This window comes from Amphiura filiformis, chromosome 15 (assembly GCF_039555335.1).
Source record: "Amphiura filiformis chromosome 15, Afil_fr2py, whole genome shotgun sequence".
Lineage (NCBI taxonomy): Eukaryota > Metazoa > Echinodermata > Ophiuroidea > Amphilepidida > Amphiuridae > Amphiura > Amphiura filiformis.
The window spans coordinates 62,169,578-62,195,740 of record NC_092642.1 but is presented as its reverse complement, the minus strand read 5'-3'; the positions used below and the strand labels follow the sequence as shown (position 1 = coordinate 62,195,740).

Here is a 26,163-nt window from a genome sequence, read left to right as displayed (position 1 = left end):
TGAAAAATAATCGTAAACCGAATAACTAGGTAAACATCTTCCGAAATTAATGTTTGATAAATTTTAAAGTTTTGATATATATTCGTCTCAGCTGACAATAAAGAAATTATTTTGCTATCTTCACCTGATAGCAGTTTTCCACTAAATAAAAGTCTCGTTATTCAATGTTATTAGCCCTATATTGAAAGAAAGGCCGAATTGTTTTGCAGGGTTTTGGCAGTGAAAATGCTAATTTTGACAAACATCTTTTGTCCGCCCTGTATTACTTTGATTGAGTCAACAACCGCCGTGTGAATGAGTCAACGAATTTTAATCAGTTGTTTACAAGTACGAGACGACCGGCCTTTGAACAATTTGCACAGCTCAGTGGTCCTGATTTGCCTAATTGGGAATGTTGTTATCTAAATTTAGTTAATTGTTGTTTTTATTAAAATACATCATCCAGAAGAATCCATTGATTAAAAGATGATTTTAGACTAATTGAATATTACTACAGTCCGTATTCTATGCAGTTTTTGTTACCAGAAGGAGTTTATTTGAAGAGAAAATAACGTTCTTCTGATGATGATATCCGCTAAAACGCCAGTTGATTGAAAGCGGCTGGCAACCCCAGTTGCGCAAATGAATCACAATTCATTTTCAGAAAATGGCCGAATCCACAAACACGTTGTTACAGAGCTCTATCAAAGTCAGACTCGGCCGTAAAGTAAGTAGATAATCATATGCTTGGATTTTACACTATTTCGTTTGTATATGGAATAAGGTATTTACGATACATCTTTTTTCTTTCAGTGGAAATCACGCTGTTGTGTTCTCGTCAAGTTAAGTCCCGTTTCTGGTAAGTACACTGCTCAATGTGTTTTTCAATTGCATGATTGGTGGCACACACACCTTGTTGTTTTTATACTTCAACGATCCAAGTCGATTAGCTCTGGGTATCATTTTCACGTTTAAGTGAATCTAACGCTGAAACGGTACTCAAAATCCATTTTCGATTCAAGCGGAAGCATACTCTGGATATAAAATACGATCTAGCATGTCTAGCTCCAAAAGAAAACATTGCAAATCGAGTTTTACATTTCAGCTGTGCAAGGATAGAATAACTACCAACACCCCTCTTTTGAAAGTGCAATGTCCCTCATGCATATTTTCTTTTGTTATGGTGTTTTTGTCAGTGTGGTATTTTGGACTCACTCAATTCATTGACTCTATTCTTTAGGATTTTGTTTGTCCTAAAATCAGACCATTATTGAAAAAGTTGAAAAACAACTTGCCAAGTGGTGGCTGAGCAAATTCAATGGAGCGACAGTTAATTTTGGAAACGTTCACATGTCTCATGAATGTCTGTAATTTTTCCCTGATTTTATTTCACATTATTTCCTCTGCATATTTTATTTAGCTACAGTTTGTATTCTTTTATTTTACATTTAAGAATAAATTTTTTGGTCACGGAGATTTTAAATATTTTTTTTGAGCACGTACTGGAATGTGAGATTAAAGTTGTTTACATCAAAATGGGATTGGTTTTGGTAGAGTGAATTATACAAAAACATACTGATTGCATTTCCTTGTTGTTGAGGTCTTTCAACCAAAAGGAGGTATTTTTTTTTGCTATCATTTGAAATTGTGAAATCTAGGACCAGAACCCAGAAGGAGATATTTTGTTCATGTTTTTTTCATAGCCTACAAAATTAGCCTACAAATAATTCAAATATATTGCCCTATGTTTCCAGTATGGTATGTGAAATATGTTATGTAAAATGGAATTACAAGAAGTATCTAATTCCAGGAAAATATAGAGATTTCAAAATTTATTGTCCAATTAAATTTTGATCTATTATTGACAGGTTGTCAAGACTTCGGATAATTTTACCTTTTTTTTTCCTCAATTTTAAAACTTCAAGTTTCAATGCATGATATATTACCAGTACTCAATGTATGTAAAACTTTGAAGTAAATGTTTGAAAACATCCAGTGATCATTATCACTGGGGAAACATGTAGCCCTATGAGGGGTACAACTTTGTTGCAGCATCAATTTTGATTCTCCTCACACAATTTTGCGATCTTGTCTTAATTTTATATCCAATTTTGATTCTGGCATAACTATTTTGGGAGAATTTTTGCTGAAATTGAATCCCTGGTGTACCCAAGCATTGAAATTTTTTTAATATAAATTAGAAAAGTATAGTTTGATAAATTGCCTGAGCTGTAATGTTTGTAGATGTGTGACAGGATGTTTGCCAACACACATTTTGTGTCAGTGTGTGGGTATATTTAATATTAATTATACTGTGTGTCACTCCATCTGCCAGGGTGTGTAATCTCTAATCTGTGTGTTCCATGACCTACGTGTAGCTAGCTCGGACGTGTAGCTGTTAAAATGTTTGTTTATTTGGGTTGTTGTTATTTTTTAGATTGAAATATAACTTTACCCACACTGTGTGGTCTAGTCGATAACACAGTGTGGTGAGTGTGCCAACTTTTTGCCTGTTTTTTATTTTTATTATAATGTGGTCTGCTACCATTGCCAGTGATACAATACAATTCAATTGCCAACGAACGAACGCTGCGAGTGAATATGCCCTGTTTATGGCTAGAGCCAGACGGTATTGTTGTACTAAAACTGGTATACTGAATACAACCAGACCCCCATGTTATGGAATTAAGTGACACATTTTGTGGAAGAGGAATTTTGGTGGATTCAAAGGTTGTTTCCGGCAAATGCTACATATGTTGCTCATTTTCCACTGGTATTTGAGAATTTGTGAAATACCGTATACTAGGAATTTTGTTTTGAGTATTTATGATCACGTCATAGTCTCTTTAGGAAAGGCAGGTCCAATATTTTGAGTGGTGCCCACAGGGCCAGTATCCACTTTGACCCTCTTTTCAAATGGTACGGACCTGGTACGGTACCGGGTACGGTATTGGATTTTAAAGAAAAAACATGTTGAACGAGAGAAAATATCCTTTTTGTCAAACTTGGTGTTTGTTTATTTATTTATTTTTTAACCGGTGGTTTTTATTTAAATTTATTTATTTGTGTGATTGTTTGTTTATTTATTTATTTATTTTGTTTATAATTTATTTATTTATTTATTTGTTTGTTTATATGGCAATGACACTGGCAATATTACGATATGAATCACTGAAATAACATTCCCAAGTATCATGGAATTGATCAACAGTTTAAAATACCATACTTGACACAATTATGGTGTTGGAATTTGAAACCAATTTAAAGATTTGGTTTAATCTGTCCCATATAGTTGCCAGACACCAATCCTATAAGCTTTCACAAGTCGTTTTTTTTTGTATTAATCCAACTATACGTATACAATGTACACATATGATACACGTAGGCATATATTTTGAATTTCTGAAAAATATGAAAATATTTTACCTTTTACAGATATTTTATATATCAGCTTACATTGTAAATGTGCATTAAATTTAAAAAAACAACAACATGCCAGTGTTCTAACAACTTGAGTAAATTCCAGTGCAGAATTATATTTTTTTATACCTACATTTACACAAGTTTTTACAACATTCTGTGTTTTTAAAATAAAGTGAAATTCTTCAAAATGAATCAAGCTGGAAGAGTGGGCAAAGAATTATATTTCTTAGTGAATCTTAATATAAGTATTTTAATACTTATATTTCTTTGAAGCTTTTATTTAGAAGTCAAATTTGTAGTTAACATAATTAGGCCGCGGGCCCCCCAAAAAGGAGAGATTTATCTCAGAAGCCTGTATGGAGCAGCTTCTAAATTGGAATCTCAGCATTTGTTTGGCTTTTTTAGTAAGTTCAGGAAAAATCCACCCAAAAATGCAATTTAAAAAAAATTGCCATTTCACATATCCTGATTTAGTAAAAAAATCCCAAATATATGTAAGCATGTTTTTCTATTTTCTTCAACATTTTGTTGCTAAAAAGTAATTCTATTTAGCAGTTTATTTTCACCAAAGTTACTTCATCAAAAGGTTTTTTTAAATGGTTTAATCAAGAAATTAATGAACGAACAAACAAACCTGAGACTAACACTGACTGTTACTACCACATCCTTGTATGTGCTGCAACATCTTATATTTGCTCTGTTAGTCAAGAGGAACATACTGTACTGAGAAGTGGTAGACATTAGTATTAGTCATATGAAAAACACAGTGTTCACACTCATTTGACTGGGTGAAGATGACATGTATGCATGTCACATAGTACTTCAAACCACTGATGCGAAATATGTCGGAGTAATGTGTTATACCAGGGAGATCATATTCATGTTGGATATCTACAGCAATATTATTGAGTTTTAAGCGTCTTTACATGTGGCAACTTTTTTTTCCAACTTGATTTGCCATTTTTTTTATGCCTTAGGGGCTGTAATTTTCTTTTGAAGTGGGGTCATAAATATATCAGTGAGCGGAGTCATTTTTATGACCCCCCTTTCTCTGGCCGAAAATATAATGAGTCCCCCTTCTTTATTTTATTTGTTTCTTCTTTATTTTGAATTGTAACTAACTAAAAATTGTGCAAAACTTTTGTTGGAAAGTAATGTGCACATAGCATGCCCCAAAAGCCCTTTATAATACCCCCCAAAAAAATATGAACCCCCTATTGTTTGTGCAAAAATTGTATGACCCCCCAGTATATTCATGACCTCCACCCATTCCAATGAAAAGAACAGCCCCCTATGTAAACTGAAACACTATAGATCAACATTTTATTTTTGCATTTAAATTCATTTTCAATTTGTTTTTACTCTGTTGTCCTGAAAACACAATGAATTTGGCTGAATTCAATCAGATATTTAAGTAATATATGCCAAAAAAAATCAGGTTTAAAAAAAATTGACCAAACTCATTTCAAAATTTTTAACACAATATTTGACTAAATGTAGAAGTTAATATTTTAACATTGTAGCATTTTGCGAAGAATTTTTGAACATAGAGCTGATTTAACAAAAATCCCACATCCTGGGAAGATAAGACAAATTAACCAGAAAGATAGCAACCAGAGGAGATATGGTACCCTTCCCAGAATCCTTTGCAACATGATAGCTCACCTCATTTAATCAAATGACACTTCCATTACTTTGTACATGTTCCTTCATTTTGAGAAATAAACATGGTCTGATGAAGCAAAAATATTCTACAAGATCTGGACGTGCTGTCAATGCTCCAGTTTTGTTGAGGTAATGTACAACATTTTGTTACTATTGACCTACTAGTATGTTGCACTGATGATGTAGATAGCAAATCAGTACAGAAAATAGAAATGGGAGAAATGTATTATGGGAAGTGTTGAAAGTGTAAGATATCATCTCTGGATAGCAACATTGTGTTTCCTTGTTTGTAACATTTCTGGAAAGGTGAACAAATAATGTTTTTCAGTAGCTTCTAAATGAGTAAAGACAAAGTTGTTTTTTGGTTTACACATCAGCAATGTGGTCCAAAAACAATATTTCCCAATTTCAAAGGTTAATTTCTTAAAATTGAAAATTCCATTTCAAGTTGAAGAGTATTTGGTGAAAATATTACTGAAGTTGGAATTATAAAAAATGTGGGCAGAGAAGAGAAAGAAATTTGTTCTGTTTTCCTGGGGAAAAGCAAGACGCCATGTACTTTCAAAGGTTTATCATTTACATTGTATTCAATGTTGTTAGAGAAGTAAAATAGAAAGTAATTTAGAATAAAAATAGAGATGAAGGCCTAGAGCTTCCATGAATTTAGTACAAGCTTTACTCTTAAAAACTGGAAATCTCAGCAAACCACTTTGAAGTTTCAGTTTGTTAACCTTCAGCCTTACAGGATATTCCCATGGGTTCAGAAGTGACTTGTTTATCACATTTAGTCTCATTGACTTACCGCGCTGAATGTGTACCCAGAACACACAAACTTGTTTGCATCGTGAGACACTGACTGAAAATAGAAAATGGCTAGCTAGCTTTGGGCCCCATGTTTGTGTTACTTTGCACTAGAAAACTTGTCATGTGTGTATTTGTAAGGTCTGCCTTGTAAATGTTTGATGGTCTGCAGTACGGAAGTTTGCAAGTTAAAGGGAGGAGCAGTGATTTGCTAACTTGGAGCGCGATAAACTTCATCAATATTCGGATTTTGGCAAATTTGGAATGTCAGCAATCATGTAAAAAGTACAGAATATGCAATTGCCAAATGTTTTGGATCACGAAAGACAATTTAAACACAGAGACTGGATACAAGTTTAGTGTTGATGCAAGAATCAGAATGCCTGATCTGGTCTGCAATAGCTGCCCTGTAGACATTTGACAGTTTCTGCGTTCTACACATCTGAAAATGTGACACCTGGCAGCTATTGCAAACAAGTTTTCTTGCTCTTAGTGTTGGTCCCAGCCAGATTGCGCCCCATTGTTGACCACTGTACAAACCATCTGGCGACAAGCTCCAAATAACGGTTAGAACAATCAGAAAAAGATGTACCTGGTACTTGTTGCCAGATGGTTTAGTGACAAAGGAGCACAAACTGGCTATATTAACCAAGCTATTAGGAAGAAACCAGCAGAACAGGGATAGCAAGCAATGCAAAAACAGAAAATTAATTGGCCCATTTCTCAGAATAGCAATCAAGGCAAAAATATTAGTTATCATAAAATGATTCATACCTTGCAAACTGATATTTATATAATTCTGGTATTGCTTTTTTTATACAATAAATAGGTTTAAACAGCTTTACACTCTAGTGCTTACTTAAAATCATGAAATGTCTTATGCAACTTATTCCTTGTTTTGTCAGAGCAGATTTCAATGGTAGGATAGAATCTAGCCAAAACAGTTCCAGGAACTGGCTTGCAATGTTTTATGAAATATGTATAATATTGTGATCAAATTACCCTAGATGATTGATTATTGGTAAAATTACCCTAGATATTAATTATTGATCAATTGGTAGAGTTTGGAGTTGAAATATCTGGCACAATACCTCTGAATATCCCTAATTGCACGGGCAACAATTGGAGGGGGGGTATCCCCTGGGCACCTTTTGGCAAAGTGACCCATTTTTTTTTTTTTCAGCTACTTTTTTTGACATTTCAGACGGACTGTTCCCCCCACATTTCAAGCCGGATTGGTGCTAATGTCTCATCCAGTTCTGAATAAGCAATAGCATAAACTCGACCTGTTTTACAGGCAATTTATTCACTTCCTTGGAAAAATGCTATCTGATTTGCTATATTATTAGATGTAGATCAGTGTTTTACAATGGGAGGGCATATATTTATTGCATTGGTAATATATCCCACGCTTCCTCAATTCACAAGTTGATTTGATATTCAGACTATTCAGGTGTTATGTAGACTGTGACATCTGTGGAATGCAAGACAATTGGAGTAAATATGTGAGACTCTTCAGCAAAAGGGGATGTAAATCCAGATCCTTCATGGATGACTTTGAACCCTGGGCTTAGACACTTGGATTGGAAACAAACATAGTTCTTATAGTTAGTTATTTTTATATCAATTTGAAATATCTGTAAATCAAAATGAATTTTCATGTTTCCGTCAATATCCAGGCCAATATTTCACATTTAACTGATTTCTAGGATTCAATGGCATATAGGCAAGGGGATACCCTGTGAAAAGTCTTTCCCTCTCTTGGCCGCCCATGCTGGCTGTTCTGATATTTGAGATTTTTAGTTGTTTTTTGTCATTTTTAGCCAATTTCAACAATTTTCATGAAAGTTTACCCCCTTGAAATTTGCCAACCCCCTTACCCCAACTGTGAAAAAGAGGGGGGTATCAAAAGTTGGGGTGGGGGAAGGGGGATGCTCCCACGCTCCCTCCCATATCTGTGGTACCATCATTGAGGAAAGGGCTTTCTGATATATGTTTCCAATTTGTCCAAATCTGTGTATCTTCTATTATTTTAAAAGCAAGTTGTTTTGGGGGTTTGAAATTTAATCATCTGAAATCGATCTCAAAATGTGACACTTTATAAGTAGATATTATTTTGAGTGCATGTACTGTATGTTGAGGGCTGGTACTTGCAATGTAATCTTCAAATGTGCACTGCAAATTGCTGGCAAATGTTGTGTTTTGTTCCTGCCCCTGATATTTATTTGCACAAAACTTGTTATTGAGTACCAATTCCACTTGGTGTTCAGATGTGATATAAATATTGACTTTTATGCATAACCAGGCTATTTACTCCAACCCTGGCATGAGATTTAGCTCTTCGTGCATGCATGGCCTCTCACTCACAGATCAGCTAGACTATTTTTGTTGTGGCCGGCCATGCAAAATATATAGTGGGCCCATTCTTGTTATATGAAGCAGAAACATTTAACATAGAAAGGATATACCTTGAAGCACATGATGCCTTGGAATGTGTGCTGAAAAATCTTACCTATTCACTGATATGTAGGCCTACCCTACATGATAGATTTTATTTGGAAGTTTTCAAAAAAATTCTTGAATTCAGTAAATGGCGTCTTGATTCAGGAAGTTCATCTGACTCTGAGTTAGTACAAACAAACCGAATATGACTTTTATTAAAGGTGATTAAAGGATGTCAGCTTTGATTATGTGTTAGTGTTCAAATATGCATGCATACTCTATGCATAATATGGCAAAAGGGGCTGTATGTTTAAAAAAGATGATGTTTTCCAGTGAAGTAATATCTTTTCCAATTTTTTTCACATTTTATATACTCATGGATTATTTTTCTTAATGAGGCAATAATGTGTATGCTATTTTATATGCACCCAAGAAAGGTTGGTGTACCGTATTTCCTCTATTAAACGCCCCAGCGGCATTGCATTTTCCAAAAAAGTGTTACATAAGCTTTAATTAATAAACATCACACTGAAATATGAACTTAGGATCAATGACTTACAGTTCACTTCCAGGTTAGCAATGTCATTTTTGGCCATTACTGATCATGTGTGGACCAAAGGAAGCTTACTTACACAAAATAGCTTTTTTAATAATTAAGAGGCAACCATTCTTGGCCCAACTAGTAAACTAACAATATATTTAAAAAAAAAAAAACTTGCAATTTGTGAATCATCTCACCAGGCTCACCTTGACACTAATTGTTACAAAATAATTGCAATACCGAAAAGAGCAGAAAAAATTCACTGTTTACCAAATGCTGCAATTTATTATTTCTTCCTGCAATATGTAATATTTTTCTTACATTTATAAATTGGAATTACATGCTTGAGCCAGATTAAAATCACTTAATTACTATCAATTGAGGTCTTCATATTTTTATACAAAACCTGGTAATTGGAAGAAGATTGGACTCGAAGAAATTTGGCCTTGCTATCAGCTAATTTTCGTATCAATTTTAGAAATTATATTTTTGGTATTGAATTTGATTTTTGATGTACAAATTGATTTTTAATCCTTCAATTGAAGGATGAAGTGTTTGACATTGCATTATAATTTTAAATACTTTGCTCCCATAGCAGCTATATTTAATTCAGGGTCTTCTTGGAAAGCGGTATACACACGTACATGTATGTTGTAATCCTGTATAAAGAAAGCTTAAATTTATAGTTGCAACTGAATGATTCAGACTTAATTACAAACTTAATGATATTTAAATTTTATGATAATTTAAAACAATATAAAACAACCCGCACGTCCCTCTTATGATTTTTTTTTCTCTGATTTTTTAAAAGCAAATTAGCCTAGATACATAATTGATGATCATCTAGTGGTATAGTTCTCTAAGACATTTTGTACAATTACATAGTGCCGTAGTCTAATCAGGTCTCATCTCATTTTAAAAAGATTATATTGGTTTGGTTCACTTATAATCATGACAAATTAGGCTAATTAGCACCCTAATAAATGATGCATAATAACCAGTTAAGGAGTGTGGAAAAAGAAAAATCCTGTTACATTAAAATTCCTACATCATCCAAAACATAAGATGGAAATTAAGTCATCTTATCTGGCAGTCAGTTGACTCTTTTCCTGCATGGTGGCCTTTCAAGTGATTCCGGCATACATGTTTTGTAAGTTTGGCTTTTACATGAGTTAAGTGCCTCTTGAAGATCTCTACAATGTACAAAAGTTCTTCCACAGATTATTGTTTGTGTGTGGATGCCAGCTTATTTTGGTAGTATTAAAATATTTTCTTTCCAGATGATGGCATGCTGGAAATTTATGCATTTCATTTTTATGACATATCATTAATTATCAACAATAAAAAAATCATAACTTTGCCTTATAAATTAGGAGTTAAAATATCAGAATTTCTTAATTTTGCCAATTGATCTAAAAGTTAAATTATGTGATTGTGAAGATAATTGTACACAAAAATTGTGGTTTAGCAAATGAAGGCAAACTATACTTCCACTCTTGTTCCAGTTCAGTTTGTCTGCTCAAGGTCAAAAAATATGTTTTGCACCTTTGCACAATTCTTTTTGGAGGGAACAGAAAAACAAATAAATTTGTACTAAAGGTCAATGAGAGTAGAAAAAAGAATGCAAAGAAAAACAGGTTAAATGATCTGATGATTATTTTGTTAAATAAGGTTAACCTTTTGAATCACCTGCATTAATTGCAGCACTGAATAGGTGAAAATAAATATGGCCAATACAAATCAGGATATTGCTTGTTTTGGTAAAAAATACAATGTTATTATTAGGGATAGGGAGTCAATGCACCAACCAATCGTAGAACTAGTGAGTTTAAAATATATCACATATGTAGCAATGAGTACAAGAAGGAATGCTTTATAAAAAACTAGATGCTACATAATTGTGGTAATATTAGGACATTGCATAAAAACCTGGGCATCAATGGGAGAACAATGCTAGTGCATTGAAGGTCAATCCAGGTTAAATAAGAATATAATAAAATAAATAAAATGAAAAACGATTTTTTACTAGAATTTTGAATCAATTTAATTTTGGTAAAAAGTAATCAACAATGCATGTATGGTAGTGAATATTTTTAAGCTAAATATGCGGCAAGTTTCAGCAGTAGACCACTTGTAGTTGTAAAGTAAAATAAGAAAGAAACACTCACATTGAATTGTTGATCAACAATTTCCCTTTATTGTATTCTTTTCATACCATAACATGACTCTTTGGGAACCAACATGTAAAGGATAGCCAATATGTGGGCAAAACTTTTAGTTGGTTCATTCTGGTAGGAGGAAAATGCAAGCAAATATTATTGCCGACATTCACATCATTAAATCTGCTGATTTGCAAATAAGTACATGTACAAGAGATGTGTTTTTGTATCTTCCTGGAAAAGTAATCAGTCACAGGATTCTACTAGGAAGCTACCTGAATAATAAAAGAGAGGTGAATGATTTCTCTATAACCAGCTAAATGTATCTCTTCCCAAGTAAATCCAGTATCTCAGTGTGAAGTACAAACCAGACACTGTTTTTTTTTTTGGGAGACTGGCAGTGTTCCAAATAAGCAAATAAAGGAAGTTGTCCGCACGGCCGGGAGGTCACTCCCATTGTGGCCTGTACACCATCCGCGATAATCAACTTTTGAAAAGCACCCTAAACAAGGATTTAACCCTTGGCTAAAACAATACCCTAAACAGGGATTTTATTCCTTGCATCAAATTTCATACCCTAAATTTCATTTCAGCGTATTAGCAATTGCAATTTTGCTACCCTTTTTCCAATATTTCATGTTTTTGACACCCTAAGCGCGTTACAGCAGCGTATCGTGCATATCCACGAAAAACTACCCTTTTTACGCGTTTTCATTATCGCGGATGGTGTACAGGCCCCAATGGGAGTGACCCCCCCGGGTCCGCCGGACAACCAGGTCTAATTCTTTGGTTATCTGCCATATTTTTTGGTTGCCCATATTTCTTCGGCATCAAAACCCAATTGTAAAACTCACATATTAAAGTAGTACGGTACATGTAGTACGATTTGATCAGTGGTTGATGAAATATATTACATGTACACTTTATTCATTGTTATTATTCATGACTCGTAAAGTTGCATCATGACTGAAATGTGTATTTAAAATGAAAATGTGAGTTTTTGAAATTGTTCATGCAGATTTTTGGTTGTCCAACACAGAGTCTTGGCCAGAAATCAGAAACCACCCGTCCAATCTATACCCTTAAAATCATCTGTTTTAGAGCTATCACATCTGTAGAATCCATTTTAAAATATACCCATCTAAAATGAGATCAGCCCGTCTTAAAGACGGGCAGACATATGGCTGGCTAAGACCTTGGTCCAACGGACAACCACCAGTAGTATTTTTGGTTGTCCAGTACTAGATTTAGTTGTCCCGGGTGAACGGACAACCACTTATTTCAAACGCTGGAGACAGGTGTTGTTGCATTAGTGTGCTTTTAAAGTAAAAATGATTGATTTAATGGGTGATTATGTGTGGTAAATTATTGGTAAGATCAACCATAAGGCTTTGTGAAACTGATTCCAGAAGCTCCCAGATACTGTGTTTTGATTGGGAACAAGTGTTGTTGCATAATTTGCATCAGTCTACAGAGTAATGTCAAAGTATTAATGAGTATGTACACAAGTATAATGGACACAAAAAGGTATCCACATCAAACAAAAGCAAAGACACTAAACCTATCTTAACCAAATTAAGTAATCAATAATGCCGAATGATATCAAAATACAAAAAAAATTCTCCATCTATTGATTACTTGATATGGTAATTTATCTGTAGCGTCTGTCTGTATTACTTTAGTTTCAAGTGTATGTATGCACAGTATATTAGAATAACATAACAATGTGTTCTAGACGAAAGGCGGGTTTTGCTACATGTATCAAAGTAAAAAGCAATATCTGGTTTTAACAAAAAAAAAAGCAGGCAACTGCTCTTTTACTCGGGATATTCAGCATACATGATAATCAACATCAATATAGGCCTAGACTACATGTAGGAAAAATAAAGGGCTTGACAAGATTATCAGTTACATTGTTTCTAATAACAAGTGAACACAGATCATCCTTAGAGAGAGAGAGAGAGAGAGAGCTGTAATAGAGAATGTTGTCATGACCTAGTTCTAATGGGATATTCCAGTTGAAATCCATACTCCCCCTATGGAAGACATGACCTACATCTTCCACACGGGGAGTGTGAATTTTAAATGGGGTTACCTGACTGGGAGATTCCATTTGAATCTACATGGGCTATTCCAGCTAAAATCTATACACCCCCTATGGAAGACATGACCTTAATCTTCCACACAGGGAGTGTGAATTTCAAATGGGGTTGTACCTGAATGTAGGTGACTCCATTTGAATCTACATGTGCTATTCCAGTTGAAATCCATACACCCCCATGGAAGACATGACCTTAATCTTCCACACAGGGAGTGTGAATTTCAAATGGGGTTGTACCTGAATAGGTGACTCCATTTGAATCTACATGGGCTATTCCAGTTAAAATCCATACACCCCCTATGGAAGATAAGACCTCAATCTTCCACAAGGGGAGTGTGAATTTCAAATGGGGTTACCTGAATATAGGTGACACTATTGAATCTATAGTGTGGAAAATAAAGGTCATGTCTTCCAAAAGAGGTGTATGGAGAAACCCGATGCAACTACAGAACTACTACCTTCTTTAAATGTTATAGAATTTAGGGGACTTGGTAAAATGTTTTGATAACTATTATACAGGTGGGCGTGTTCAATATAATTTCGGAAGTATAAGACCATGTGAGGTGATGCAGAAACATGAGTCACATTTTGAGATACAGACACAGCAACCATGTAGCCTTAACTTGATGCATTGGCTAGTTGCTTTGGCATTGGAAACTGCTGAATCACTTAAATGATGCACTTTTCAGAAGAAAATGCTGTTTACAGAGTGTGCTAGTATTATCATGCGGAAATTTCAAGATTGATTGATTGATTGATATCGGAATCACTTTGCACAATCATCACATCAAATGCGGAAAAAGGTTGCGAATTCTGACAAAATATGTAAGCCTATGTGCATGGCAGGATTTGTCACTCTAGGATATATACAATCAAAGACACTAAGATGATATTTAGATTAACTTTAAGGGAGGAAAAGTGTATGTACAATGTATTGCATGAATGTGCTTGGTAAAATACACGCACCTAATCTTGATGTCAAATTATCCACTCAAAATGGCTGAAAAATGTTTCACACCAATTTCATGATGTTTCCTAAAATGGGCTGTTACAATTGAAATCCATACACCCTCTATGGAAGACATAACCTGTATTTCCCACACAGGGGGTGTAGATCTCAAGTGGAGTCACCCTGATTCAGGTAACCCCATTTGAAATTCACACTCCCTGTGCTAAAGGTACTTTTAAAAGGTGTTATCTTCCATCTGTGTGGATTTCAAATGAAGAGCCAGTGTTCCACAGCATAAAATGATTGAATTTTTCCACCTACATTTTTTTTTCAGATCAATGTGTTCCACTATATTATATCAAGTGCTTCATCGATGATCTACTAATATTCTATTTGATTTTACCTTTAATAGGATCTAAATAAAGGTTATTTGCGTTCAGTGTACCATAGGTTAGTATGTCTGGTTTTACCATATTGGACCATCATAGTGTCTGATGTTTTTAAAGTGCCTTGTTTTTATCGCCATGATTAGTCATCATGCAAGCGAAAACATCCACAAGGCATAAGCGTGTAAAGCCATAATAGTGGAATGAGGATTTTTAACAGTATAGGCCATTTTATATTAGTGAATAGTAGTATGACAATGCATGCTTAAAAATATTATAATTTCAGCAGGCAGTTGGGGAATGAATTTTAGTTATATAATAACTTAGTTTTCAATTTAGAAAAATTATTTTAAAAAGAAATGTTCAAATGCCTTCATACATTTCTGAGCATTGATATAAAAAAAAAAAACCCAATTTTTAATTTGTAGCCTACATAACTACATTTAGTGGTAGCTTGTGATTATATTATTATTTGTTTTTTATTAATTCATTCATTTTTTTTAAATTATTTTTTACATGTCATTTTGGTTTTAAGTAGAAAGAAAGTTTAATTCCTAAAGATACCTCTAAACAAGGATAGTTCTCCAATTGTAAACAAAAACATAAAAGCTTTAGTGTTGCGATTGTGCTATCTTCTGAAGACAGCAACTCAGCAAATATCATCTTCGTTTTAAATAGTTTGATGTTTCTCTTTAAAATGATTTCTGAGCTATCATTGGAAGACTGCAACTAAGTAAAGAACATCATCATCTGATATAATTTGATGACAAAATTTACTGGGCTATGTTCGGGCTTGAAGACAACAACTATCATCTTGATCTATTAGTTTAATGAAAATTTGGATCTTCAGAAGACAGCAACTAAAACAAAGGTCATCTGAAATAGCTTGATTGTACGATTACCACATAATGGTTATGTTATCTTAATTGAAAGGTGCTAACATTTTGAACTGTCTAATTTTGTTTGTCAATTTTACCAACATTCATGAATGCCAAACAAAAAATCTGACAAAAATGGCTGATTGTCCTAATTGGGGCATTTTGTAACAAACAAACAAGGACAGCTGCTCCAACCAAGCAGCCTGCCTGGCAGGCTTTGATCAGTCAATGAATTGGTTTAAAGGCATTGTCTTTGTGTTCAGGGTAACAGTTCCATCGTTCAATAGTTGTGATTTTTTTCTGTTCATTGCCACTGTTATTGATGACTGCATCCTTTGTATTTTGTACACAAATGTAGTCGTGGTGCATGGATTTTGAAAGTTGTAAACAACTTTGAATTATGCATTTCCCCTTTGGAAACAATCGATAGTGTTCAGGTTTTTAAATGTGATATTGTTTAAAGGACAACTGTGCCTTGTAAATGTATATTTTTGGATGCTTCAAGTAGGAATATGAGATTTTTGACACACATTGAGATGAGGCTCTAAATGATATATATATATATATTTTGTTTAAGCCACGCTGATGGTTTAGCAGATTTTATAGCCTTGGGCTTATATTCTGCAACTCCCCTGGTACCCACATATCTTTAAAAATATGTTCTATTAAACTCACCGCATATTGTGATAATTTTTAAAACTACATTATACTTGCAAATGATTTCGAGTTGCAAGTACAAAATTGTAATGTAATGTAATAAATGACCAGTATTAAAAGCTTTATAACATTTATCTATTGAGCTCATTTCCATGAGAGCTTTAAGACTTTTGAGAGTTTGAGAGTTATCTCAACTGCAGAAGTCCAGGTATATCAAAGCTGTCCCCTGTAGAAATGCTGAAGTTGTGATGAGGCCTGGTTTGACCTAGCTAGTCATGAGTTAAGTGGCATCTCGATGTATCTGCCACCGATGAGAATTCTTAAAATAGATCTCTTTAGCTAGGAAGTCTCTAGCCATGGGAGTCATGTAACTTCTAAAACAGCAATCGAGTAGTTGGAAAGCCTTTAAAAGTTTTTTTACTAAGCACTACTCACATTTGCCCTTTATAGCATGAAGTGGCCTGATTGTATATCTAGATGTGTTTTGTTGAATTCGCTATGGACCACAATAGTCTCATCCCAATGGCATAGTTCAAAAACCTCAATTAAACAATCATAGTGCAAAATTTGACCTCAAGTTGCAGAGTATGAGTTTTTGTACCCAAACTTTCAAAGGTCATTCAATGAATGAACAAATGTATTAGGGTTACAGAACTTTGTCCTGATATGAGCATGTTGTGGATCCTAGCGATTCCCCAAAATGCACAGTCTGGAGGACTTGTTTGTGCAGAGTTAACTGTTTACAAACTCTACTGATCAAGTGGAATAAACAAATATTGAAGGGCTGTGTTTATGGTCTGAATAGCAAGCAGCTAGCTCACCTAGAAGTTACAGGCAAACAGACCTGGGAAACATTGGACTATTCCAGTTAAAATCCATACACCCTTTATGGAAGACATGACCTTAATCTCTTACACAGGGGGTGTAGGTTTTCAAAGGAGTCGCCCATTCAGGTAACCCCATTTGAAATTCACACTCCCTGTGTGGAAGATTAAGGTCATGCCTTCCATACGGGGTGTATGGATTTCAACTGGAATAGCCCGAAAGGTGTTTCCTTATTCTACAGGAATGTCACTGCTCCAGATAATCAGCCTCTAGCTTTGAAGTGAAAATAGGAAATAGTTAACGCTATTTTGTAAATGATAGTCCATAAAACGGTATCAACTGATTATGCACGAGACAGACAGGTTAGAAATGCCACACTGCCGAAAGTGCTAGGGTGAGGTGTGGATTGTCATTTTCTTTTCGGGAGTTTTGCTTTCAGTGGTGTGCAGCAGAGAAGGTGTCTTATCCTTCCCAGAATCCTTTGCAACATGATACACCACCTCTCTTCATTTTTGACACTCCTATTTATTTTATACATGGTCCCCCTTTTTTATGGTGAGAATAGACTGACTAAACATGGCTTTGATAGTCATGATATAATTATTACCATACTGACGCGAGTATATATAGTCCCAACTTCGAGTAAAGTCCCACCCCAAATTTTTTCGGCTTTGGACAATATATTTTTTTAAAATCAACCATGAATGATCCTAGCATTTAGGTCTAGGTCCAGGGACACTCCAAAGCCGGAAAAAAAATTATTATTATTTTTTTGTTGAAATTCGAGTATAGTCCCACCCCCCAATTTTGAAAAATGTTTAACCAAAAACGGGGTGGGACTATACTCGCGTCAGTACGGGGTATTATAATTTGCAAGCTCTGTGCTCTGTTCATTTAGGTACCTGTCAGTAACGACCATAGCAATTCAGTTCAGATTATTGAAAGGAAACAAAGTTTTTGTACAAAGTGTATCTATTTCCAGGACGGTGGAAATGATCTATATTTGAGAGTAATTAATCTGAGTAAAAAGATGCATGCTGCATTGAATGCTATACATTGTGTGTGACCTCGACTCCAATCTGAACTGACTAATCCAAACCCTAAACTGATAGCCTTAAACCAGGGCCTAGATTTCATCTTGGTTTGTGCAAATCAAAATCCATCATAGTCACTGCACTTAATGTATGATACAATGAGAGAAGTTGATTCTCGCAACAGAATCTTACAAGAATCATTACGAGAATCGATTCTGTGATTCTCGTCGATATCAAGGCCCTGCTTAAACTTAATACAGTTGGCCTTGTGTATCTTTAACATCTCTCATATTTAAAAATCTTGAGCCAATTGTAATTGCACAAATTTGTATCTTATTATTCACTCAGCTGGCTTGCAATTAGCTAATTGGCAATTAGGTAATAAAAAAGTACTTTGGCAATAACAAAATAACCTAGTGTTTAACCAAGATACAAAATGTGCTTAACTAAAAACTAGATAAGTACATGTAGCTGTAGAAAAAATACAATGTATGCATTAGAAATTCATTGACACAGTCATCAGGGGTAAGACTTTGACCTTAATGACCTACATTTATTTAAAATTGCAAAAATAAAAAAGCAAATCAAATAAATAATTAAAAAGAATAACAATCCAAAGTAGAGATTAAGCAAGCAAAGTTTCTCATTGAGTTTCTGATGAGCGGGGCACTGTTGGTCTTATAAAACAGAACTGTAAGGCTGTAGGCAACATCATGTTGTATCAGCCAAGTTTAATATTTTGTTTTAAAATAACAATAATAATCAATTGGGGAGGGGGTTTACTTACTCCAACCTTATAGCAAATTTTGACTGGGTGTACCTGTTTTTATGTGTAGTTTTGTTTTCTTACTTCTTTAAACCATAGACCATCGTTTTTGATGGTATATGGTTATTAAAACAGGAATTACATGTGACAAAAATAATTCTCAAATGTTTGTTTCAGTGTTTGCGAGCTCCCATATTCTGTTGACAGATCCCAGTGTGTATCCATGTGTACACCAAAACCATGGAGCTATATCAATATTCTCCTTTAAGGCATGTACTTCTCTGATGCAATGGACAGATACACCCGGAAGATACTATTATAGCGTAATATTTTTAGCGGTATTCATTTTTTTGTGATCTTAACTGTTCTGAGAAGTTTTGCATTAATTTATGTTCTTATTCTCTAGTTCGAAACAGCTAAGCTAATAGACTTATGGTTAAAAATATTTTACGGGCTAAATTTGCGGTTCTTAAATTAATCAGTAAAAAGCGCAAAAATCTAAATTTAACGAAAGTTTCCCCATACAATCTAGACAAGTTGAGTCATAGAGCATTGCACAGTGTAATCTGTTAAAAACCCAGGCACCAGGACCAAAACAATTCCTTTTCACTCCCGAGGAGAAATTAGAATCTTATATTTCGAGATTAAAAAAACAAGTGAGACGAAATGTGCATGATATTGATATCTGTCGAGGGGAGGAATTTAATACCATGTGTGAGTTTGTGTGTTGCTGCAAAATGGTTAGGAGTAGAATTTGATAAGCTGACATTGAATTTACTGACAGGATGGGGCTAAAATTACATGCATGGCATGGCTAGGACTTTTTCAGAGGGGAAAAGGGGGGTAAACTTTCAGGGGGGGCAAGCTTTGTTGAAAATGGTCAAAAATGGGCTATAAAGTACAAAAAAGCTGAAATTTTTAAATAACAGGGCAGCCAGCATCACCCGTGGCCGTGGAGGAGGGGGGCAAGACTACTTTCAGGCTATAAACATGAACATGTATCGGTACAAGAAATAAGCGGCTTAGGAAGAAGTCAGGACCATGAGTAGGGGTGCAAAATATCAACAAGTTTAACCTTTACTATTATAATTAGAGGTGTCCAGCGAAGTTCTGGATTTATAGGAGTATAGGGCTTTTTATCCAGTTCCCCCCTGCCTGAATCCACATAACCATCTACCATCAAAAACAGAAGCCAGAACAAAAAGCACCAAAAAGTTTTGTTTTAGTCCTGACACCCAATGACCTCTTATTAATATTTTGTAAGTGTATCAACAGTTTCATTCCGATTTTCATCTTTTTTTAAACATGTCTTGCAAAGAACTCATTTTTTTATGACCAAACAATTTCAGAACCAATTTATGCATGTTTTTATGCATTTGGAGTGTTCCCACATAAATTGATACAATTAGTAGACAACATAAGTTTATTTGATTAGGGAGGATTGAATCAAGTGTTCCTGTGAAAAATATCATCAAATTGAAACTCCGTAAACTTATTTGTATTTAGTAAATGTATTGGAATTTATGTGGGTGTCGGGATTAAGCAATACAAATAGATCAAAACATTCTGTGAAGGAATTCATTAGCATCTCAAACATATTCATCACTGCAAGGACACAGTTCCTTAACCCCAATAGGCTTCTACACTTATTGAATGACCTTTCATGTGTTGGGTACAAAAACTCATCCTCCATGACCCATGGTCTAGTTTTGAGCTATGACGCGTGGACTGGAGGTTGTTGAACTTTGCAACTGGAGATGTGACCAATGTGGCTCATAGTGATTTGTGTCCTGGATAGAGGTTTTTTTTTCCTTGAATTCATAAATAAAGCTGGAGCTGTGGATAACATGATATTTGGTTCTTTATCTGGAAGTAGGCTTTTATTATTTATTTCACACAGCTTTGACTTCACTTTCACTGCCTCCACAAATTACATTTATTTTTAAGATGTAGGAGGATTAACCCATTAAAAGAGTACTAAGCAGATTAACAAAGCAATAAAATTTATACAAATAACCCTTTTTCTGTACCAGTAAGCTGCAATTTTCAATTTTGCTTATTATAGGAACTTCAAGACTAAAATGCAAACAATGTTTAATTAATTGTATTACCTTGTTTGAACTAATAAAGGGACTGGTCAAATTAAACTAGGCCCGCAACCGGCAGCAACTTCAGGAAATAAGAAGAAGCAAGGTTGCCAGGCTGATGAAGTGCTGCATTATAGCAGCATGAAACTGTATTTAAAAACAAGATATGTCACCAAAAAATGGATCTGTATGAATTCCCATCAAATAGTATGAACAATCCAGATAAACCTAATACAACCATTTATAATATCTTGCATCACAGCAGCTGAAGGGAGTATCCCATTATGCTTTGCGGTACCATAATAGAACTGAATGTGCCATTGTACACAAAGTCCCTCACTTCAACTTTCAATAACTCGCTTGCTTAAATCAGGGAAGCTTAGACTTTTGTTTGCAAAAATATGACCCCTAAGGTATTGTGAAACTATCCATAGCTCTCAATATCTAAGCGGCTCTTGTTGATATTTTGTATACATTTGCTATGGGGCATGCAGATATACTGCAATGCTTGATGGGATACTCCTTTCAGCTGCTGTGATCTTGCATGTATCTGTGGTAAAAGTTTCCTGAATGGATACTTGGCCAGTTATAAGTGAACAGGGGGCACTAATAATAGAAGTGCACTCATTACAAATTACATGCAAGTGGGATAAAGCACACTGACTGGTCCTTTTTGAATTTTTTCTCTAAAAAAAGGACTGATTTCAACATTTTTTACTCCAAAAAAAGTGGACCTTTTGTGAACCTTTCCTTCAAAGAGAGTGGATTTTCAATATTTAAATTACATAAATAAGTAGACCTTTTTTTATTTGGAATGGCATGGGATGCAGTGCCCTGGCTACTGCTCTGATAGAAGAAGACTTTTATGTGAAGAAGGGGAGACTGCTTTCTTGACCCTTTGTTCGTTCATGTTATTCATTACGGCTAATTTACAGATTTAGTCCATGAAAGTAATCTGCAGACAAGTACACCTTTCGTTGCGGTCTATCAGCCTTATGATATCATGATACACTCAAAGTCATTTGATCTAGGTTACATCTAGCCCTTCTGAGCTCATATATTGGGCTATTCCAGTTAAAATCCACACTACCCCTGTGGAAGATTTTGGAAATGTGTTTCACAGGGGGAGTATATTTTTCAAATGTAATTGGTCAGGGTTATTCATTTTGAAACCCATACTCCCCCTGTATTATGGCTTTACCTATATCTTCAACAACTGGAGTAAGTATTTCAAATGGATGTTACCCAATTGTCTATTCTATTCAAAACCTATACTCCCACTGTGGAAGACTAACTTAATCTTCCACAGGGGTAGTGTGGATTTTAAATGGAATAGCCCATTGATGACTCATTACCCAATGTACAATTTTACACAAGAACGATTTATGTTGTACTTGGTGTTTTCCCCATTATCTCGTCATTCTGTACCTTGCGGCAATGTTGGGCTGTTCTGGAAAATAAGTGTACACCTTACATTTTATGTATAATTGCTTATAATGTTCAGATTTCAAGATTGTTTCCTTCAAAAATCATTGCTGGAAATTTACAATTCTCATGGAGTCCTAAATTTGAAATCCTAGATTTGAGAGATGATTTCAGAAATTTATTATACATTGTATTTCCAATCTTTTTTATGAACAGTAGCAATTAGAGTTTTTATTTTGCTTCCCGAAATTTTTCCATAAATAGGGATCCGTATAAGAATTTGTTTGTTGGTATGGGTTCATATATCATCAAAAACTTACTTAAATAAAATTGTAAAAATTCAAAAATGGGCTATTAGAACGGTGGCAAACGTTCACTATAGAGACCACACAGCGCCATTGTTTGCTAATTATAACATATTAAAAGTTGAAGATATGTATACACTGGAATTAGGTACATTCATGTACAGGCACTCTATAAATGAGCTGCCCTGTTCATTTGATAATTATTTTACCAAACGTTCTGACATACATAACTACAAGACACGATATGTAAATGACCTAAATCTAACCAAAAATAAGAAAGTCTTTTCTGATCATGCCATACGTACAAGAGGTCCCATTCTTTGGAATTCTTTAGACAAACATCTGAAAGATTCAAAATCTGTTAAACATTGCCACAATAAATTCAAAACAAAACTGATCTCTATATATAATTAATCTTTCCGTGAGCACCCCCCCCTTCCCTTGTCTTTTGGTTATGTTATGTGATGTTGATTTATTTTGTTAATTTCATTTGATTTCAGGGAAAGGCTAACTTTCAGACCTTTTTGGTCTTCCAGCCTTTTCCTCCATATGTACCGTGTTTATATATTTTTTTATGTAATGTCTTTGATTTTTATGGAAATAAAAATATGAATGAATATTTTTACTGATTTCAGCATCACTGTCTTCTTCAACAAATAAAACGGACAAACCAGAGACTAACACGCCTACTTGTGCACTCACATCCTTTCCGTCTGGTTCCATAAGGGACGTTGAAAAGTATTAAAGTGAAGAAGAAGAAGGGAAAAAGTTTTTTTCTGCATAAGTGCAGTAAAAGGACCAGGGCTCGAAATAAGGAGGGCCCAAGGGCACTCGGCCCCCGAAAATCAGTGAGGGCCCACAAAAGACACATCTGGCGGGCCCAAATGGCCCGCAAAATTTGTTGCAATTTGCTCACTTTTATGTGGGGTTCATGGGTTAAAACCAATGGCCCAAATTTGGGCCCACAAAAATGTGTGAGGGCCCTCAAACTTTTAAGATTAAGGGCCCAAATGGCCCTCAGAAATTCTGGCTTATTTCGAGGCCTGAAAAGGACACATATGCTATGCCTGTAAATGGCAAAATGAAAACCCACATCTAAGGGTTTCTCACAAAAAACCTTAACTAGAGATGTGCACTTTTTTGTGGTATGGCTCATTCTCTCTTCAGTGAGGAGGTTGTGTTGGGGAGGCATATGTTCAAGTGATGTACAAGCACCAACTGCACTTAACCATGTTAACCAATATAAGTGCTCGATTATCATAAGTTAAAATGTAGGTTGGTAATGGGCCATATCAAAAACAAGGGGTCTTATGGTATAAAGAGAAACTAGCTGTTCATAAATTAGTTAAAAATGAAGCTCAACAGCATTTTCCTTCAAAAAAAGGCCTACTTCTCAGCATTTTGCACTGGTGATATGGATGAGGTCAAATTAGCAGAAATTTATGACAATTCTTAATTTCTGGGTTTTGCAAATTAGTACTGACAAAAATTGTTGATGTTAGTTCTAAAAAGGGGTTAAATTACAAAACCATGAAAAAGGAGCTTGTGTCAGTTTCTGCTACAAGGGGGGTTATCATAGTGAAATTATGCGGTTGAGCATTAAAACTAGATGTACATAACCACCACCTTGTATTGAAACTATAACTTGCAGATAAACCTAAAAAAAGAAACAAAATTTTGCAACAAAAATACACACAAGTAAATAGGCAAAACAAACCCATAAAATTTAGATATCAAAACTTCAATATTCAGAATTTATGCAAGATCAGTCAACTGATAACTTCACACAAAAGCTGTTTTGATTTTTGCAAATCTCTGAAATTAATTTTTCTACTGGAATGGACACCGATGGTCATTTATAATTCTTGGAATAAATGGATTTATTTATGGAATAATGGATGGAGTGGTTTTCATTGTAGTGTATGTCACCTATATAGCATCTTCCTATTGTCATTCTTGAGATAAATCTTACACATGTCCTGGTAAATAGTCCTTATGATCTATCAAGATGACTTTTTTTGTTGTTATTTACAACAGGCGACCCAAGTATAATTATTGTCAAGTTGATTGTAATGAGAAAACTTATTGGTTGTTTAGGCCGTATAAAATTAATGTTTTGGTTCTCGTCCAGAGGATTTTCATGAATTGATGAGGGAGGGAGGTGTTTTTTTTTTTTTTTTTTTTTTTTTCCAATGTAAAATTAGCATTGTGTGTTTTCTTTCTTCTTTGGAGTTGGCAGTGGGAGTGTACATTGGTGTTTTTTTTTTTTTTTTTTTTTTTTTTTTTCAAATGTGAGATTCTGAGGGATAAATTTTTTAGAGTACCACAAAAAGACTTGGAAGTGATGCTTGTTCTCTAATAAACTTATTTATATGTACATGTATGAAGATTTCATAAATCATTCCAAAGTCTAAAAAAATTGAAAAATCTAAAAAAAAAAAAAATCTGACAAATCCCAGAAATTGAGGAGGGAGGGACGAGAACCAAAATATTAATTTTACACGGCCTTATACAAGTTTGTTTTTTATTTATTGTGTTCACAGGTCCCTGTGAACCCTTTTCAAATGAAAAGTACACTTATGCAGATATTTTTGCAAAAAGTGGACTTGAATTTTTAAAGGAAACCCCTATTTAAAAAAATAATTGTGAACACCTTATATCACTAAAAACTGGTTTGTCAAATTTCTCCCATTATTTGGAACTTTTTGTTGGAAAAAATAGCCAGAAGGAGATTGGGGGAGGGGAGGGGAGGGGTACTGCTGCACTCCCTGTTTGGAAGTCATTAAGGTCATGTCTTCCATAGAGGGTATGATTTCAACTGGAATAGCCCATTACATCACAGATAAAAGAGCAAATTATTTTATATATATATTTCAGGGCGGGGGAAAATTTGACACACTCTCCACCCCCTCACAAACACAGAAAAACAACATGCAATTGGTTAGGAAATTATCAGCTATTTGTGTCACATGATGCTGTGACTTGAGTATAAATAGTGTATATTCTAAAACTCTATAGGCCCTATGTATCTAAACACCCAACCAAGAAAGACTGAACAAACACGGCAATAACACTAACAGCACACCAAGCAACCATTGTAACACGAAAACAAGATCTCAAGTTCATGGATATAGGCCATTACATTACTTGGTATATTCATACACATTTGTATTTACCTCTAATGACAAAATTTTGGTCTACTTGTAAGCTTGACTACAGTGTATTTAATCTTTTTTGGAGCACTGTTGTATAGACTTATCATGCTTATAGAATGGTACAATACACATAGTGGATTTTAGATTATCCCACAATGCAACTTGTGAACATGATGTTCAATGTACCATGTACATTTGTGACGTGTCATGTCAAAAGGAGACACTTTTGGGCAGGATCGTAAATGGAGAAACAGCCAAAAATCTGGCCAGGGGTGGTTTTTTCACAATTTGAGTTTGTTGCGAATCTGTGATGTTATTAATGTTAAAAATATTGTCTGATAGTTTCAGACCGGAATATAACTGGCATCTTGTATTTTTTGAGACAGTTTTCAAGGTAATTCCTACTCTCAACATTGTCAATAATATTTTTAAAGGCCGATATCTCAATTTCCAATTTTATAATACCAAAACTTACGAACACAATATCTTCGCTTAGGAATGTCCGATTTCATTGGGGTTAACGGCGTTGTAGAGCAAAATATCTCTATATTTAAGATATATAAAAACCTCAAAATTGATAACCTG

At 34.7% G+C, this 26,163-nt stretch overlaps 1 protein-coding gene across 1 annotated transcript in view; it reads left to right on the top strand.

The window, feature by feature from the left end:
• The first annotated feature begins 629 nt into the window (after positions 1-629).
• LOC140171934 (uncharacterized) overlaps positions 630-26,163 on the top strand; it is a 74,984-nt gene continuing 49,450 nt past the window's right edge. The window contains 2 exon segments of the mRNA XM_072195282.1: positions 630-706; positions 793-838. Coding sequence (XP_072051383.1) covers positions 647-706; positions 793-838 — 106 coding nt within the window. The 5' untranslated portion in view covers positions 630-646.